This window comes from Lipophrys pholis (genome assembly GCF_963383615.2).
Source record: "Lipophrys pholis genome assembly, chromosome: 6".
Lineage (NCBI taxonomy): Eukaryota > Metazoa > Chordata > Actinopteri > Blenniiformes > Blenniidae > Lipophrys > Lipophrys pholis.
The window spans coordinates 30889280-30907125 of record NC_137629.1 but is presented as its reverse complement, the minus strand read 5'-3'; the positions used below and the strand labels follow the sequence as shown (position 1 = coordinate 30907125).

The 17846-nt window shown below is 45.1% G+C and overlaps 1 protein-coding gene across 2 annotated transcripts; it reads left to right on the top strand.

Annotated features, from left to right (window-relative positions):
• Positions 1-836: 836 nt before the first annotated feature.
• On the top strand, positions 837-14676 carry slc44a1b (solute carrier family 44 member 1b). 2 transcript variants are annotated; one of them, XM_080465910.1, is made up of 16 exons: positions 841-1153; positions 1627-1716; positions 2825-2967; positions 4359-4495; positions 6011-6104; positions 6275-6444; positions 6528-6617; positions 6714-6871; positions 8547-8733; positions 8881-9049; positions 9213-9369; positions 9578-9661; positions 10079-10216; positions 10313-10549; positions 11673-11771; positions 13943-14676. In XM_080465910.1, exons 1-16 carry the CDS (start codon positions 1130-1132, stop codon positions 13964-13966), a joined length of 2001 nt encoding a protein of 666 aa, XP_080322036.1. In that variant the 5' UTR covers positions 841-1129; the 3' UTR covers positions 13967-14676. The 2 variants fall into 2 exon arrangements, with proteins under 2 accessions (XP_080322035.1, XP_080322036.1); XM_080465909.1 differs by lacking the exon at positions 13943-14676 and having other exon boundaries at positions 837-1153; positions 11673-12906.
• Positions 14677-17846: the final 3170 nt, after the last annotated feature.

Here is a 17846-nt window from a genome sequence, read left to right as displayed (position 1 = left end):
ATTATTTATGTTTAGTGCATGTTTTTTTTGTTTTTTTCATTTTAGATGTCACTCTTCATAGTTTTGGTGTCATTTTCCACAGCATAGATATAATAATTCACTGTTCCACTGTAATTCCTCAATTCAAATGTAGTTTTATTATTATTTGAAAGATATTTCTGACAGTCTGAGTGTATTTTTTGGGGGCATTTTTAGATGTCAGTTTTTATAGATTGTATGTGTTTTTTTCATTTGTTAGTCATCATTTCCACCGTTTTTGTGTAATCTTTGCATTTTAAAAGTAATTATTCAAAGTTTGATTTAAATGTTTCACAGTTATGGTCAAAGATTTTACATTTTAGATGTTACTCTTCATAGTTTTGGTGTTATTTTTCATAGTATAAATATGATGTTTCACAGTTTTACTGTGATTTTCAGTTAAAATTTAGTTTTTCCTTATTTGAAAGTAATGTTCTGACAGTTTCAGTATATTTTCTGACCGTTTAGATGTCAGTTTTCACAGTTTGCAAAGTCTTTCAAAGTTTGATGTGGTCTTTCATTGTTTAATTGTAATGTTTTCTGTAATTGCGGGGCGTTCAGATGAGGATGCATACAATGTTGGAGATGTGTCCCTAATACTCTTCCGTATTAATAAGTCAGTTAGTGATTTTTGTGCGTTTTGTGCTGTTTTTATGTGGCAACAGTCAGTATTGATAGAGACAGTCCCGACCCAGTGTTTCCTAAACGGACCGGAATAAATGTGGAAACAGCGCCATGCCCCGTCGGCCTCTATTTAGCGGTCAAAGCGGGTACTGCAAGATCCGGCGTGTTGTTCTGGTCCGCTCAGCACGAGAGCCAATTGCGCATGCGCAATGAGATGAATGGCCGCTGCACCTGACGGCCCACCAGGAAGTGTGGCGGACAAATCCTCGGCCGTTAATCCGCGCTCGGTAACGGTAACCGGTGGAGGTCTGGACAGTAGCATGCTCAGCTGGCCGGAGCGCTCAGCCTGACCGTCGGGACCGTCTGCGCTCCGGGCTCCGGGCCCGTCCGTCTCCCCCCGCCGCCTGTCGGGCTGCAGACCACCGCTGCCGCTCCGTGAAGCTCCGTGAAGCTCCGTGAGGCTCCGGGCACGTCCACCCTGACTGCAATGGGATGCTGCGGTAGCACGGAGGTAAGCCCGGTCCGGTCGGGTCCGGCCCCGGTAGCCTCTCTCCTCCTCCGCCTGTCCTTCACTAGAGCACCGGTGCCTGGCTATTCCTTCACCGTGAAAGGGAAACCGGTCCCGGGGAGAACTGAGGGCCGAGCTCGGATTAGAGCCAACAGCACCGATAATCCAATTAGCTCCTGCTGGGAGAGCAGGCTGGTTACTGGGGCCTGTTGGTGATAAACACCCGGCCCTCCACCTGCCGGCTGCCTGGCTCTGTTCTGGAGGGCCGGATTGGAGGCTGTGTGGACCGGCTCGGCTCGGTTCGGCCCGGCCTGACCGGGTCCTGTCGTGAAGGCCGGGATGGAGTGTCCCGCTGCAGGCCATCCCCGCCGGTTCGGTTCGGTCCCGGAGGCCGGGATGAGAGCTGTGTGTGACCGTGTGTGTGTGTGTGTGTGTGTGTGTGTGTGTGTGTGTGTGTGTGTGTGTGTGTGTTGCAGAGGACAAAGAGAGAATGGAGACCGCTGGAGGAACGGAGCTGCACCGACCTGCCCTGGTTCCTGCTCTTCACAGTCTTCTGCGTCGGCATGGTAACCACATCCAATAATACAATCCTACTACAATAACACAATGACAAAACAATAATGCAACACTGCAGTAGATCTACAACGACACTACAATACTACCACAATAATGTAATAACACAGCAGAGACAAAACAACAACACAATGATGCAATACTACAGTACCTCTACAATACCTCTCCAGTAATGTTTTTTGTGCTGTAACGCAATTATGACAGTAATACTACAATCGTACAACTGTGATATATGAGTATTGTAAATACACTCCTGCAATGGCACTACATCTACTCACCAGTACAATAGTCCTGTAACAACACAAAATACCACAGATACTCATGCAGGAGAACTGTCAACATTACTACAAGATGTCTACAGTATTGTTGACATCACTGCACATTAATGCGATAATACAATAATTAAATACAATGGCAATACTTCAGCCACACCTTTGTGTGTGACATGTTGATGCTCCAGTCACCCAGCAGGGGTTCTGCAGTGATGGGAATGCTCCGGCCAATCATTAGATGAGACAGTTAAAAAGATCTATGACTGTATGGTGTTTGTAGTAAACATCACATGTGTGAATATTGTGATCTGAAGCTATTAGATGATTTATTGTTCATAGATGACTGATCAGTATTTCCTGGCTTTTGTTTGTTTTCGCTTTAGCCTCAGGTTTAAAACTCAGAGATGAAACATTCAGGCGGCCCGATTTCCTTGCAGACAGTGAACTCAACAGCAGGCCAGGCAGCTGGTTGGCTGCGAGAGTCTCCAAACGGTGACGCGATTGGTCGGGAGCATTTTAATTTTACATTTGAGGACAGAAATAGAAACATAAAATTTTAATGGAGAGTGAAAAGAAGCCCGAAGAAACACGTTTAAATGTTTTTACCAGAACGTCAGGCCTTGTGATGCTCCCTATCTGCTGAGAGCAAGACCAATACTGATACTCCAGTCTCACTGCCATTGCTACTAATGCTCATGATAATAGTATGTGTACCAGCACTAGGTCTACTAATGATACTAGTACTGTTTAATGAAGTTCAGTAGATTGGATTAGACACCAGTAGATCACAGGCTGCCCTCTGACGATGCCTGTACTTTCTGTCCTGCAGGGCAGCATCTGCAGCTTCACCATCGTCACCGGCGGCGCAGCTCGCCTCGTCTTTGGGTACGACAGCTACGGAAACACTTGCGGCCGCCGCAACGAGCAAATCGAAGACGTGCGGCTGAGTGGGCTCGACCACACTGACCGCAGGTACCGCCGCCGTCAAACAGTTGCATCAATACATCATGATGGACCAGAATTTACCAGTAACATATCAATAGTATACCAATAATGACAATGATGTACCACTAATACTCTGCAAGGTACGCGTAATACACCAAAATATGCTAATAGCATGCAATTATTATTCCATTATATAACAATGATACACTATTATCTACCAATAATATTCCAGTAATGCACCATTATATACTAATAATATACCACAATATACTAATAAACTTTCAAAGTTACCAATAATAGTCCCATCAAATACGAGCAATACACCAAATAATACACAGTTATATACCAATAATATACATCAATTGTGCAATAATATTCTAATGTTACACTGTAATGATTGAGTAACATACCATGATATAGTAAGAGCATACCAATAATGTACCATTATATATAAAGAATATGTGAAAATGTAAATTATTAGTATATAAGATAAGATATCCCTTTATTTATCTCGCATGTGGAGAAATTTGCATGGTGAATATATGGAAATATACCAATAATAATCCAGTAATTCACCATAATATACTTATAATGTAGTAACACCAGCATGGCCCATAGCAGCAGAATAGTCCGTGTTATCATGTAATTGTAGTACAAGTTGTTGTATTTTATTAAGGTTTTAGATTTCATTATGTACTGCAGGTTTTTACTGGGGGGGGGGGGTTCAGTGGAGATTTGTTGTTGTTTATCTTTGTAGTTTCTGTGTCTTCTGCTGGGTTGTAATCCTCCTCCATTTGTACTCTGCTGCTGCTATCTTTACTCAAACTGCTGCTTCTGACTCAGGTGAGGATTAAAGGATGATGATGTGTGTGACTTGTGTCTGTGCAGGACACTCAGCTGTCACTGATTAACCCCTGATGGTGTTATCCCTGCTGTTGTTGGCTCTGAAGGTGTGAGCTCTGCTGTGATTTGAAAATCTGAGGAGGTCAACTGTTGGTAAAATGCTGGAGCTTAAATCTTCATATAGGACTGACTGATGGCAGATATGGTTCACACACCGTCAGTATACCCTGATAACATGCTGGACGGTCCCTCTCCTCTTTCACTTTCACGTGTCGACACTCTTGCCCTTCACACCTCCGCCCGCCATGGCGAGCTCAGAGCAGCAGCGCTGATGGTGTGTCTGCTTTGTATCTGGTGTTTGAGCTCCACTTTACTCTTGATCTCTGCACATTGACAATGTTATTTAGTTTCCATGGAAAATGTTTTTCAGAAGCGTTTTCAGAAGCGCTTACCTACATGTAGGCTCATGTCTATTTCACAAAACCTTCCAACACTTCTGGAGTCGGAGGTTTGTTGGGTGGAGTGAAAATCTGAAGTCATCCGACGTGATGATGAATGCTCCCTGTCTCCTGCAGGTTCGTCTTCTTCTTGGACCCCTGTAACATTGACATTGTTCAGAGGAAAATCAAGTCCATGGCGCTGTGTGTGACTCTGTGTCCCACCGAGGAGCTGAAGACCTACCAGGACCTGAAGAGTTTCGCCATGGTCAATGGTGAGTTTCTCGCATGACTGCAGCTTCACCTGAGCAGGTATGAATGAGATATTGTGTCTGTGAGAATGGATACAGGCTTCAGAATGAGGATTGGCGCTTGTCCACTAGCTCCTACTCGGCCTTACTCGACTTGACTGTCATCAGAGCTTTTCCCCGTCGTGCACAACTTATCACCCACGATATGATGGGGAGCGAACATACATTGGATATCAGCTCAAATAATAAATTAAATAGTATTTATCTTTATATATTCATTAATAATATTAATAAATGTGAATTGTTACGATCGTGCTTCAGTTTCTGGTGTTTCGGTTTTACTGGTGCCCCTGTTAACTGGTGACTCCTGCCACAAGTCGTTAGCAGCAGCTGATGTTAAAATAATAAGAAAAAAAAACAGTACGATACTTTAAACTTTAATGGAAATGCAGTTAAATGACGTTCACCAGGACAGCTACGGATTTTGGTCGGATTTTTAACATCTACTGTGAACAGGGGAGGCTGGAGGAAGCCGGTCACCAATTAACAAGGAAACCAGTCAATCCAGCGGCTCTTGAGACCTCTCGATACTCGTAGCTGTTTGCTCCGTGGAGCTTCTGAATCCTCTGGTCGGCCACCAGACAAAAAAATGCCTGCATATTGTTGTTGCTCCACTGGGTTTATTTTTGTGCGTCCATCTCTGTTTGGGAGCGTTTTTGTTATGATCAGATTTTAAAAATGGCGGGGTGAATGAGCCGCCCCCTGACTCATCTGTGTAGTGACGCGCCGGCCAATCAGCGGCCTGTCGTCTGCTGACGTCACATTTTCTACTCGCCTTAGTTCACTTGGAACCTCAGCCGCGCAGGAACCACGAAAGTACCTGGTGGCGGCGACTAAAGCTGAACTCGTGGAAAAGCGCCAGATGTGTTTTAACACTTAAGAGGTGATGGGAGGTGTCATATTACAAGTGATGGCACATGTCATGTAAACAGTGACGGTCAGTGTCGTGATGGCAGGTGTCATGTTAAAAGTAATAGTTAATGTGATGGCATGTGCGGCGTTGGAGGTGAAAGGTTAAAGTGGTCGGATCTTCACAAAGATACAAGTTCAGCGGTTTGTTGGTTGCAGAGGAAGCAATGGTGTCAGCAGTTGGTTGGATGGTTGGTTGTTCTCTGTCGTCATGGCAATGATTGAATGTCTGCTGACACACACGGCTTGTAGTGAGTACACACACACACACACACACACACACCATACTGTAACAAAGGCAGCATTAATGTGGGTGGTATCGTTGGTGCCACTCTGCTCCGTTTGTCCCCCGTCAACGTCGTTGGTGACTCACAGCGTTCAGAGACGAACGAATTGAAACGTGACGCAGATATCGGATCAGGTGACCTCACGTTCATGAAAGAAACCACAGTAACTTAGAGGGGACGTTAGCCCCTGATGCTAACATTCGTCTGTTCCCACACTGTCCACATGATGATGATGATGATGATGAAGAGGGCGTGATGTCGTGTCTTTGTGTCTCCGTTTCAGGATCTGAGTTGTGTTCGTACGAGTTAGCAGGTCATAAATATCCCAGTCTCCCTGAGAGGATTGACAAGTGTCCCAAGCTTCCTGTTCCACCAAGGTGAGATGCCCTGTCCTCTGAGACTCTTCTCTTGTCTCACCTCTTCTCCTGTTTGACCTCTGACCCTGCATTCTGTGACCTCTGACACTTTCACTGTCCTCGTCCAGCACTTTGACTCTGGCCTCTGTCCTCTAACACTCTGATCTTTGTCATGTGACCTCTGTCCTCAGTAAGCCTCTGCCGGTCTTTAACCGCTGCACGCCGGTGGACGTGTCGTGCTATGCACGCTTTGCGGAGGCCGTGGTGACGTTTGTGGGAGATAACAGCGTCCTGCACCGGCTGATCGCAGGTGTGGCCGCCAGTAAGGAGATCATCATTGGACTGTGCGTGCTGGCTCTGGGTAAGACATCAGCTCCTGCGCGCCGCCCCCGCCACTTGGAGAGAGACCCCCTCCTCACACTGATCCTCTGTCTGTCTTTTCAGTGTTGTCAATGCTGCTGATGGTGATCATCCGGTACATCTCGGCAGTGCTGGTGTGGATCCTCACCGCTCTGGTGGTCCTGGGCTCTCTGGGTGAGCCCTCTGCCCCACACACGGGCCCCGCCGAGGTGTCACGCCTCCCGCTGATGTGTCACGCCTCCCGCTGATGTTTTGTTTGGTCTATTTCAGCTGGAACCAGCGTACTGTGGTGGCTGTATATTGACCACCGGCTCTCTGCCAACCACACCTCCACCAGAGTCCTAAAAGAGGCCAAGGAAGAGGCGGGGCTTGGCAAGGACAACGGGCAGGCGCTGCTTGTGTACGCTGCTGCCGCCACCGTCTTTACCGTATGTAACACACACTCTGTGTGTCTGCAGTGTGTGTTTGTGTGCGTGTGTATGTGTGCCACTGGATAAAAATCTGGCATAGCGGAACTGGTGGGATTTTGGACTGCGGCCGTACGCCGTCTCCTTAAACTTTCCTCTGTGCAAGCCTTGTGGTGATGTGGAATGGCAGCAGACACAGGTCAAGAATGTGGGTAGGAGTTCCTCATCGACCCATGCACACAGGCGGCAGTGGAATGATGGCCGTCAGTAGATACGATCTTCAGAGCACCTCCCTTGAAAACACACACACACACACAAAATAAAAGCATTATTAATTTCGACATTTCATGGAGGGTGCACGATGTGTGATTGAAACATCTGAGTACTCCAGTCTCACAACAGGACAAAGTAGAGCGTCTCATGCAGCTCATTCCAAAGTCACCCACTGACGTAAATGTAAGACGGATCTTATGATACATTCCACTCACAAAGGTCGGCCAAGAAGATCTCTACAGAGCGATAGAATAGAAACACTTGAAATATATACTTTATTACACTCGATGGTCCTGAAAACTCCAGCCACAAACACAAACCTTTTGTCATGAGAGACTTAGGCCCCACCTGCACGACGTTTCAAGTGAAAGCATATCGTTTATTCATCTTTGTTTCAGAAAGGTTTAGCGTTTACATGGCAACGTTTTGAAAATGATGCCCCTTTACACAGCAACAACAGAAACATTGTATATAAGTATTAATGTTGGGCCACGAGTGGGCGCTGTTGGTTGGTTTTATAATGCATGCTTTAAAAAGAGAAGGAGTCAGAGTTTTCGAAAAGCTCCACCTCGGGAGCCATTTTCAAAAAGTTGTGTTCTCAGTGACTCCGATCGCCGTTACGCAGAACCGCATCAACGCATCAACGCATGATCGATTCCAATATTTCAAATTAGAAAGTGAAGAGTCCAATGGCCACTTGCAATATTGACATTCATGAATACAACCATGCTGATATGACGTCTTTAAAAATGTGAGTTATTTCTTTAAGAACATCGGGTCCCTGAAACGGAAATCTTCAACTCCACTAATGCCATTAGTGTGGAAGCAGTAGTGACCAGGAAACACCTCGGGTTGACGGGGCTCGTTATCCGCAAGCCTGACCACCGTTGGCCATGTCTGATCAACTCATTGTAATTTCTGCACTAAAAGCCGCTACTTTTTCCACACTCTTTGAACCCTGCGGCTTATACAATGACGCGGCTAATTTATCGGTTTTTACGGGTTAACGGTACTTCATGCCACCAGATTCTACTTCAGCCTGATATTTGTGTCTTCCTGACCTCGTCATGTGCTGCTTTATGTGGTCTGGTCTAACTCCAGCATCTGACAACAGTGAGTGATGCGTTCAGGTGCATCACGTAACTCCGACCTGCTGGGCTCTATGGCTGCGCTCAGTGGTTAACACATTAACCAAAATAACCAATAAAATCACTTTATTAACAGAGATAAAATCCTCCGTATGCAGCCTAAAAAAATATTTTAAAAGTTTGTGGATGTGGCTTATATTCATGTGTGCTCAATAGTCTGGAAATTACAGTAAAAATACCAAGCAAGTTCCAAGTTGACACGACAGGTGCCTTCAGGATCCAGTATCATTACTCGACACAGTGCACAGCTAATTGGTGTGTTTGTTTGTGCACAGGCAATCCTGCTGCTGCTGATGCTCTTCATGAGGAAGAGGGTTTCGCTGACCATCGCTTTGTTCCATGTTGCCGGCAAAGTCTTCATCCACCTGCCACTGCTCACCCTGCAGCCCTTCATCACTTTCATCGCCCTCCTCATCTTCTGGATCTACTGGATCCTGGTGCTGCTCTTCCTGGGGACCACTGGTGGGAGAGCGAGACACACTCACAGATTTGATTGCAGAATGTAAATTTGTCTTTGTTTCTGATGTACTGCTGTTTCTCCGCCTTCTCTGGTCCTGGTCCTGGTCCTGGTCCTGGTCCTGGTCCTGGTCCTGGACTGTGTTCCTACAGGGAACCCTATGCAGAATGAGGAGACGGGTCTGACAGAGTTCAGACTGACGGGTCCTCTTCAGTACCTGACCTGGTACCACGCGGTGGGTCTAGTGTGGATCAGCGAGTTCATCCTGGCCTGTCAGCAGATGACGGTGGCTGGAGCTGTGGTCACGTACTATTTCACAAGGTGAGTCCTTGAAACTCTGAGAAAGGGAATATATGGTTTTACAAGGCGGGTCCGTTGGTTTATGCAGCTGTTATGTGAAAATGGATGATAGCAGTGAGTTGGCAGATGATTACTCCAGATGAATCGAATGTCAGACGATCATATCAAAGGCTTTGTATTTCAGGGACAAGAACCGGCTACCAGTCACCCCGATCCTGTCCTCAGTCTTGAGGCTGGTCCGGTACCACCTGGGTACTGTTGCCAAGGGATCCTTCATCATCACGCTGGTCAAGATCCCCCGACTCATTCTCATGTACATCCATAACCAGCTGAAAGGAAAGGTACCCAGCTCTTTATTTACAATCAACTGATATAGTGTGTGCAGTTACATGCCGAACCCTCAAGGGGGCGTCAATGCAACACATAGTGAAAAGATGATGAGCATAGTGTGGATGAAGGCGGTGGCAGGCGGACTACATGTGATGCAGGAGGTGCAGTCTGAAAGAGATGAGGGGCTGAAGAGATGAAGAGCTTTCTGGTGTTTTACAGGAGAACGCCTGCGCTCGATGTCTGCTCAAAACGTGCATCTGCTGTCTGTGGTGTTTGGAGAAGTGCCTCAACTATCTCAATCAGGTGAGCTCCCGCCCCTACGGTGAAAACTCGAAAGCCTCGAAACACTTCTTACAAACAAATTTGCAAATGCAATCTACCAGAAAGGGAACGTCCCAACAGTTTTACAACAGTACACCCTGAATTATCAGAAACATCTCCATGATTACAAGGGAACAGCCAGAGAAAAAGATTTCTTAATTGTCCCGTTTTCAAAAAGTGTTTTGTGTCTTTTTAATTCGTTTCCTGATATTTAAATTTGGGGACTTGTAAATGTGTTATGGTAATATACTTTTTTTTTTCTCCATAAGATGTAAAAATGTTTTCCAAAATGTAACTTTGCCTCAAGCTTTGTAATGTTTGTTGGCGCCTCCCAGCCACCGTACGTCCCTCCTGCTTGCCGCTCGTCTTGATCCACCCGTGCCTCTTGTCCGTTCCCAGAATGCATATGCAGCCACAGCCATCAACAGCACCAGTTTCTGCACCTCAGCGCGGGACGCCTTCGTCATCCTGGTGGAAAACGCTCTGCGCGTCGCCACAATCAACGCAGTGGGAGACTTCGTGCTCTTCCTGGGAAAGGTGAGCGGGCGCCGAAGCATTTCCGGCCGTGACAAATCCTCCACCACGCCGTCACGGTCACCGTGTGTGTTTGTGTGTCAAAACGTGTCTCCCCAGATCTTGATCGTAACGTCGACGGCGTTCGCCGGCGTCCTGCTGCTGAACTACCAGCGGGACTACGCCGAGTGGCTGCTGCCGCTCATCATCGTGTGTCTCTTCTCCTTCCTGGTGGCGCACTGCTTCCTGTCCGTCTTCGAGATCGTGGTGGACGTCCTCTTCCTCTGCTTCGCCATCGACACAAAGTACAACGACGGCACGCCGGGGAAGGAGTTCTTCATGGACAAGGCTCTTATGGTGAGTCAGAAACAGGAAGTGATGCTGAGGAGTCAAAGGTCAGGCTGAACGGGGGGAGGGGGGGGGGGGGGGGTAGATCTGCTCTTTTTGGAATACTTATCTGTAGTTAACGTTAGTACTCGCAAGCAGCAGGTCAGCTACTTTAATGTTGCATTTAAGGCTGCCGCTGGTTTGATGTTTAGATGTGAACTCCAAATGTCATGAGCTCAACTTTTTTCATCCCATCTGTAGAATTTAGTGCACTAGTTGACTTTTCCGCTACTTCACAGGAGACGAGTATTATGGTGCAAAATAAGGCCTTTTTTTGGGCTGTTGCACTTTATCCTGTCCCTTCCTATTTCTTCCCATCATTCTGGGATGTGGAAACTGTTAAATAATATTTGAATTCCCTGCCCTCTGCATCCATGTATGATGTCTACTCTCTGTGTTGGTCACTTTATTTGGCCTATATGCCGGATCGCTCAGTTCAAGAGAAGTGAATCCTAGAATGGCGGCCCGCCACTGCAGTGAAAGAGTGAAATTTGTTCATTTTTACCTTCTCAGGAGTTGGAAGTTGACAAGTTTGGACTGTATTCAGGTCACTGGCGTACTTAATGAAGTTATCTTTTCAGCACATGGATGTTTTTACTGATTGTTATTTTCACAAATGTAGAAATATGAGGTATTTAACTGCTTCTTCAAAATGAACTCAGTTATGTGGAGATATTAGTTTTTCCAAGACTTAAAGTTTATTAATAATGGCATAAATAAATAAACACAAAAACGTAATATTGTGTCAGATTCAACATATCTGACTGATATTTTTTATATTCAATAATGTAGTAGTTACATTTTGAACTGTAAAGTTACCATCATGGAGTAAATACTAAAGTAAATATTGTTTGTATTTAGTGAAGTAAAAGTTGAAAGTACACAGTCATAGTTGCTTTCTAACTCTGGTATATATTTAATGTTTAAGAAAGAGTTTTGTTCATTTTGTATAGATGAGGAGAGATTTATTTACTGTCACCCTGAATTTTACAGAGATAGAGGCGTTCAGAGACTTTCGGTGACGTTCTAACGCTTGTTGATCTTCATCCCTGTTCTTGGCCCCGCCCACCACCACATGCCCCGCCCCCTGCAGGAATTCGTGGAGAGCAGCCGCCGGTTAGAGCGAGCGGTGGAGCGTGGGCGGAGCCGGGTAAAGGAGGCTGCGTCGGAGGGGGCAGAGATGAAGCCCATGGTGAGTGACAGCGGAGGGGGCGTGGCCAGGCGGGAGAGCTCACCGGAGGCGGTGGGGGTGGGCCTGGACGGGGGCGGCGGCGAGTGGGACGACCTCCAGGAGTTCCAGGTGTACTACCTGCTGGTGGGGGTGCTTGTGGACTGGGTGCTGACGGAGCAGAGCGACTTTGTGCTCTGCCTCAGCGAGGACGTCGTCCTCTTCCTCTGCGTCTACCTGCCCACCTCCACCCTCTTCCTCTTCGTCAGCCTGCTGCAGACACCGAGCCCCGCCCCCTCGAACAAACCAGCCGCCGTCACCGCCGTGTGCTAACACAAGCTAACAGATGCATGCTAACAGACACCTGATGAACACTGATGCATGCCTCGACTCGTCCCCTTCATCATCATCATCATCATCATCATCATCATCATCATCATCATCAAGGCTGAACTCACTCTTTATCTAATTTTCTACTTTTGTATTTTTAGTATGAAACTATTTTTGTACATTTGTGAACTTTGTTGAGTTTTTGTGTGTCGGCCTTTCGTCCTCACCGTTGTGCCTCAACCAAACAAAAGAGTGTTTGACTCTCTGACGCTGCCTTTCTGTCATACAGAAGATAAATCTCAGCTGTTTCAGCTAGTTCCTTTTTACGAATAAAGTTTATTTTAAATCAAGTTTGTGTCCGACTCCATGTGAGCTGTTTGAAATCTACGTTCATCAATTCCCATCACAAAGTTTTATCCTTGCAGTGACCCAGTGTCATTGTGGGAGTGGCCACATTAGAGGAGTAGAATTAATTTAGTTTGATGCAGAGCTACTTGTATCGGGTAGTGTCACTAACAGTTACTGTCATCATCCATTTCCACGGAATATCTGCTAACTCACCTCCATCGTTCCACTTTTTTATCATTACAGCTGCTCAGTCAGGGTTAACTCAGCTAACAAAGTTAATAATAAAGATAATGTTTTCTTGTAGTGAGTTTCCAACAGCAAATATCAGATAAAATCACACAGCTGTTGTTTATTAATGCCACACACAAATAGCAAAGTGTTCTGTTCATTGCCAAATAAGTACAAAGACCCACAACAAGCACACAGTGTTGTTGTTTTATTTTTGTTTGTCTGAAATAAAAGTGAAAAGTGATGTTCCCTGCTCGACTTGTTTGATTTCATCTCAACCTCCCATGATGCTTTGCACTCGTCTCCATCCATCCAACCATCCATCCATCATAATCATCTAATATGGTGTGTGTGTGTGTTACAGTATGTGTTATTGTGAAAGTCTGTATGCAAGAGTTTGCATTTATACTTTATGTGTGTGTGAAAAAGAACCAAACTCAGAAATATTTGAACACCTTTGAATTAGAGAATCAGAATCACTTCATTAATCCCTGGGGAAAGTCTTCGACATTGCTCCACACAGGGTAAAAGGGAAAGCTTAAGTAAAGTTGAATAAGTAATAATGAGCAAAGCTCAGCAGTGATGATGTAGCGGAGCAGAATGAGCTTAACAAGCAACACAACACACGTGAGAATCACTACAGGAACAAATGCATAGATTATTTCACGGTGTCACTCTTGAGTCGACATGTTCCTAAAAAAGGCAGTGCTGATGTGGGCGTTGAAGGACAAGTCCTGGTCAGAAATAACTCCCAGGTTTCTCACAGAGACTTGAGGTCAGAGTAATACCATCCAGATGTTTAGATCATTTCTCTCTCAGATGTTTTTGGCCAAATATAATAACTTCTGTTTTATCTGAGTTTCTTCTGAGTTCAGAAGGAGAGAAGTACAGCTCGATCCAGACTTTGACGTCTTTAAGACAACCTTCTAATTTGACAGTCGAATTTGTGTATCATCTGCATATTAATGGAAGTTAATGGAGTGTTTTCTAAAGCAATTCCCTACAGGAAGCACGTGTGATATGAAAAAATATGGTTCCCAACACAGAACCCTGTGGAACGCCATGTTTAACTTTAGTCTGAACTGAAAAGCCATCATGAACACGAAGTGGATAAGTATGCTTGAAACCAGTTTAGTGCTGTACCTTTAACTACGAGGACATGTTCCAGTCTGTAGGAGGAAGTTCTGATCAATGGTATCAAATACAGGACTGAAATCTTATCAGGAGTGTGTGCGTTTTGTGTGTTACTGACTGTACGTGTGTGTGTGTGTGTGTGTGTGTTTCTTCAGGCTCCCGGGACGAGTTCAGCCTGATCTGGAGGATCTGCTGGGACGTGTTGATGTTGTTGAGACATTCCAGAGGTTTTACTTTCAGGTGTAACATGTTTACTGAGCTTCACTCCGGAAGAAGTTTTACTAAGAGCCTGCAGAGCTAACAATGTAACCCAGCACTTTATATGGACGCGCTGTTTCTAACCACCTGTGGACCACCTGCCCGGACTCAGCAGGGAGCGGGGCCTGTGGACCCATTTGTCAGGGGTCAGACTGCAGCCACCGCTGTGGGCGGAGCCGACATGTGATTGGCTGAAACCTCCACAAGCATCCGCCCAAGCTCTCCACTCAGAACCACAGAAGAAGAAGGAGTAGGGGTCGGCGTGTGGGCGGGGCTTCCTGTCAGCTGATTTCAGCAATAAAAACTGCGTCATGTGACCACATCAGGAGAACACGTCTTCCTGTTTCAGTATGGTCCTAAAGTCCACGCACTCACACACCCAGCCGGGCAGAGTGAGACGGCGTCGGTCTGAGGTGCGATCCTCAAAGGGGACCGACCAGGAAACTGCTTCCTGTTTCATGTTTCCCTGCCGGTCGACATGCGTCTGAATCTGAGCGTCGTCCTCCAGACTGAAACACCGAGCCGCCATGTGAGCTGTCCAATCACAGTGAAGTTAAATCTGTTCTAAGTTTGTACAACTCAGATTTAAAAAAAAAAAAAAAAAAAAGGTTTATCCTGCTGACATTTTTCTAAAAAAAAAAAAATCTTTTTATTACAAAAATCCAACAAACACCAGATCAAACATTTAACAACAAGGAGCGTCCACAGCAGGACCTTCTTCTGACCTGTTGCACTTTGACCTTTCCTTCATCTTCATGGTTCGTTACCATGGGCAACCCATTCCTTACCACCATGTTCATTAAGCACAAAGCAAGAGATTATTGCACTGGTTAGAAAACTGGAGAGTAAAATAGACTAATTTATTAGTTAATTGTCTAAATAACAAAGAAGCTAGTTCTCATAATCAATAGCTGCGAGTCAGCTGAATAAATCTTTCATAATTACCTAGTTATTTAATTGCTCAGTTAGCTAAATAACTAGCCAGTTTTGAAAGTAATTCATTAATTAACTGGTTGGTTACCTGTATAACTAGCTGCTCATTTAACTGAGTAGCTAGTTGTTCACTTTGGTCCTGTTTGCACGACGAAGTTTTAAGTGAAAACGCATAATTTTTGCTTTTTCGTTACGGAAAAGTTTTGTGTTTACGCGGCAACATTTTTGAAAAATTAACAATTGTGTAATTTTCCTTTTGGGCCACTCGAAGGTGCTGTTTCTTTTCTTTGCTTTTTTTTTTTTTTTTTGGCTCGGATGAAATCACATACAGATGTGCGCGGAGAACAATACGCTATAAATGTTAACAATTGCGAGTACACGACATTCGTACGGACAGACGACGGAGTTGGATCGTGGCTACCAAGTCCGGGGAGAATATGGACTGGCAAGTCACGACACTCTGGAGGAAAACACTGTTTGTGCAGAAGAACTATTTACCAAGGTCGTGGTGCACATGTGCTGTAGCTGCGTTTCAGAAAAGTTGCATTTTCGAAAAGTTCCACCTTGTGAGCCGTTTTCAGTAAACCAACACCCACAATGGAACAAAAGTTTTCCGTTTTCACTCGACAATGTAAACAGGACCTTAGATGAAGAATTAGCCGGGTATATAGACGAGTGACCCAAACATTCCGCTGGTCAACAAGATATTAACAATTAGCTGGTTAATTAGTTGGTAATTTCAATCAACAACATGTTGTTGTCCAAGTTGGTTAATCGACTACTAGCAGGTTATTTAGCGTTGTCAGTCAGCTGGTTCACGGTTCAGTTGTCTTGTTAGCTTGTTGATTAGCTGGTCAGTTAGTTTTGTCGGTTGGTTCTTTGGATTAAAAAGCCTTAAACTCAAGAGGAGATCTGAAGGTGCTGCAGGTTCCTGCTGTGGAAACGTTAGCGTCTCTAGCTTGGAGCATCACTGACGGCAGCACAGCCAAGAACTGGTGGCTTCAGTCTGGAGGTCTGTTGACCTTCAATGTTCAATCAGCTCAGACCTGCTGACACCTTTTCAGGCCGTGGCCGCTCCCATCATGCACCTGCCCTCCATCCTCACACATCCTCGGAACACTGGAGCCGCACGAGGCCGAGCCAAAGCTTCTGACGCAGAAGTCAACAGAGACTGGGGCTCAGGACAGAGGTTTAACCTCCCATCACAGCGTGTTCGCCGTCACGCCATCATCACGCCCAGGTTTAACTTACTGTTGCCATGTATTTGTCATCAATCCGTCATCACGCCTGCGTGTAGCTGCTATAGCCTGTTGAAGGAGTCAAGGTGTTCGGAACAACGTTAACTAACCGATTAAATTTCATTTACTTTAACAGAACTGAAACAAAAACGTTGGAGGACAGTGTTATTAGTATCTGACATATTATCAGATAATAGCCACACTTATACAGCATCCACGGACACATATATACAAACATACTACATATTCACCAAGATATAGGAATATATAGATACAAGCAGACATTCATGTTAAGACGTCCTGAAAAGAATAAAATTCTTTTGGGTCAATCGGAACTTAGAACATGTTTTGTTTGGACCAGCTGACGGAGAACAGGTTTAACGAAAAAAGAAGAAAAAAAAAAACATCTGAAGTCAAAACTGTAAAGTAAAAAAAAGAATCAGATGAAAAATCACAGGGTGATGCAGGACGTCAAAGATCAACTCCAACTGAAGTAAAATGGTGCAGAAACACGTTTTATCTGACTGTTAATGCTTTCTCATGATTACGTGTGTGTGTGTGTGTGTGTGTGTGTGTGTGTGTGTGTGTGTGTGTGTGTGTGTGTGTGTGTGTTTGTGTGTGTGCGTGTGCGTGAGACGTGTCTCACTGTGATGTCACAGACTATCAGTTTCATTTTATCACAATATGACACTGCAAACCTTTTAGTTTTTTTTAAACCCCCGAGACAAGTTGAAGGAAACTTTCAGCTCCTCTCACCTCCAAGGTGTGTGTGTCCCACAGACGCTCCAATCAGAACGATCCATCACAAGAGGATCTCACCTGGAAGTGACATCATAACTACCTGTTTGCGATTGGCTGTTTCTGCTGTTATTTTCATCAGTTATGAATTTCAGCCGCTTCATAATCGACACTCTGTCAGCAATGTTATCCTGAGGAAAGTGTCAAAAATGTGTTTGTGTACACTGTTCCCACACATGTGATGGTCACACATGTGATGGTCACAGGGTTGATACTCACAGATGTGATGATAACAGGTGTCACATGTGTTGATCATAGGTGCGATGATCACTCATGTGAAAATCACAGGTGTGGGAGTCACACATGTGACGATCTCAGATTTGGTGATTATAATGGGATTGAACACAAATGTGACAGTCACAGATGTGATCATCACACATCTTACGGTGTGATGGTCACACATGTGATGGTCGCTGATGTGATGAACACATACATGATGGCCACGTGTGATTATGACAAATGTGATGGACACAGACGTGAAGAACAAGGATGTGATACTCACACATGTGATTATCATTAATGGGATAGTCACAGATGTGACTATCACGGGTGTATTGATCATATATGTGAGTCACACGTGTGATGATCAGCGATGTGATGATCATCACATGTGTGAAGATCACAGACCTAATAGTAATGTTTGAACACAGATGTGATGACCACATATTTGAGAATCAAACGTGACGATCACAGGAATGACCGTCTTAGATGTAAGACGATCATTCATGTGACACGAACATCACAGATGTGATGGCCGCTGATGTGATGAACATGATGGCTACACGTGATCATCACAGGTGTGATGGTCGCTTATGTGCACACATGGACAGAC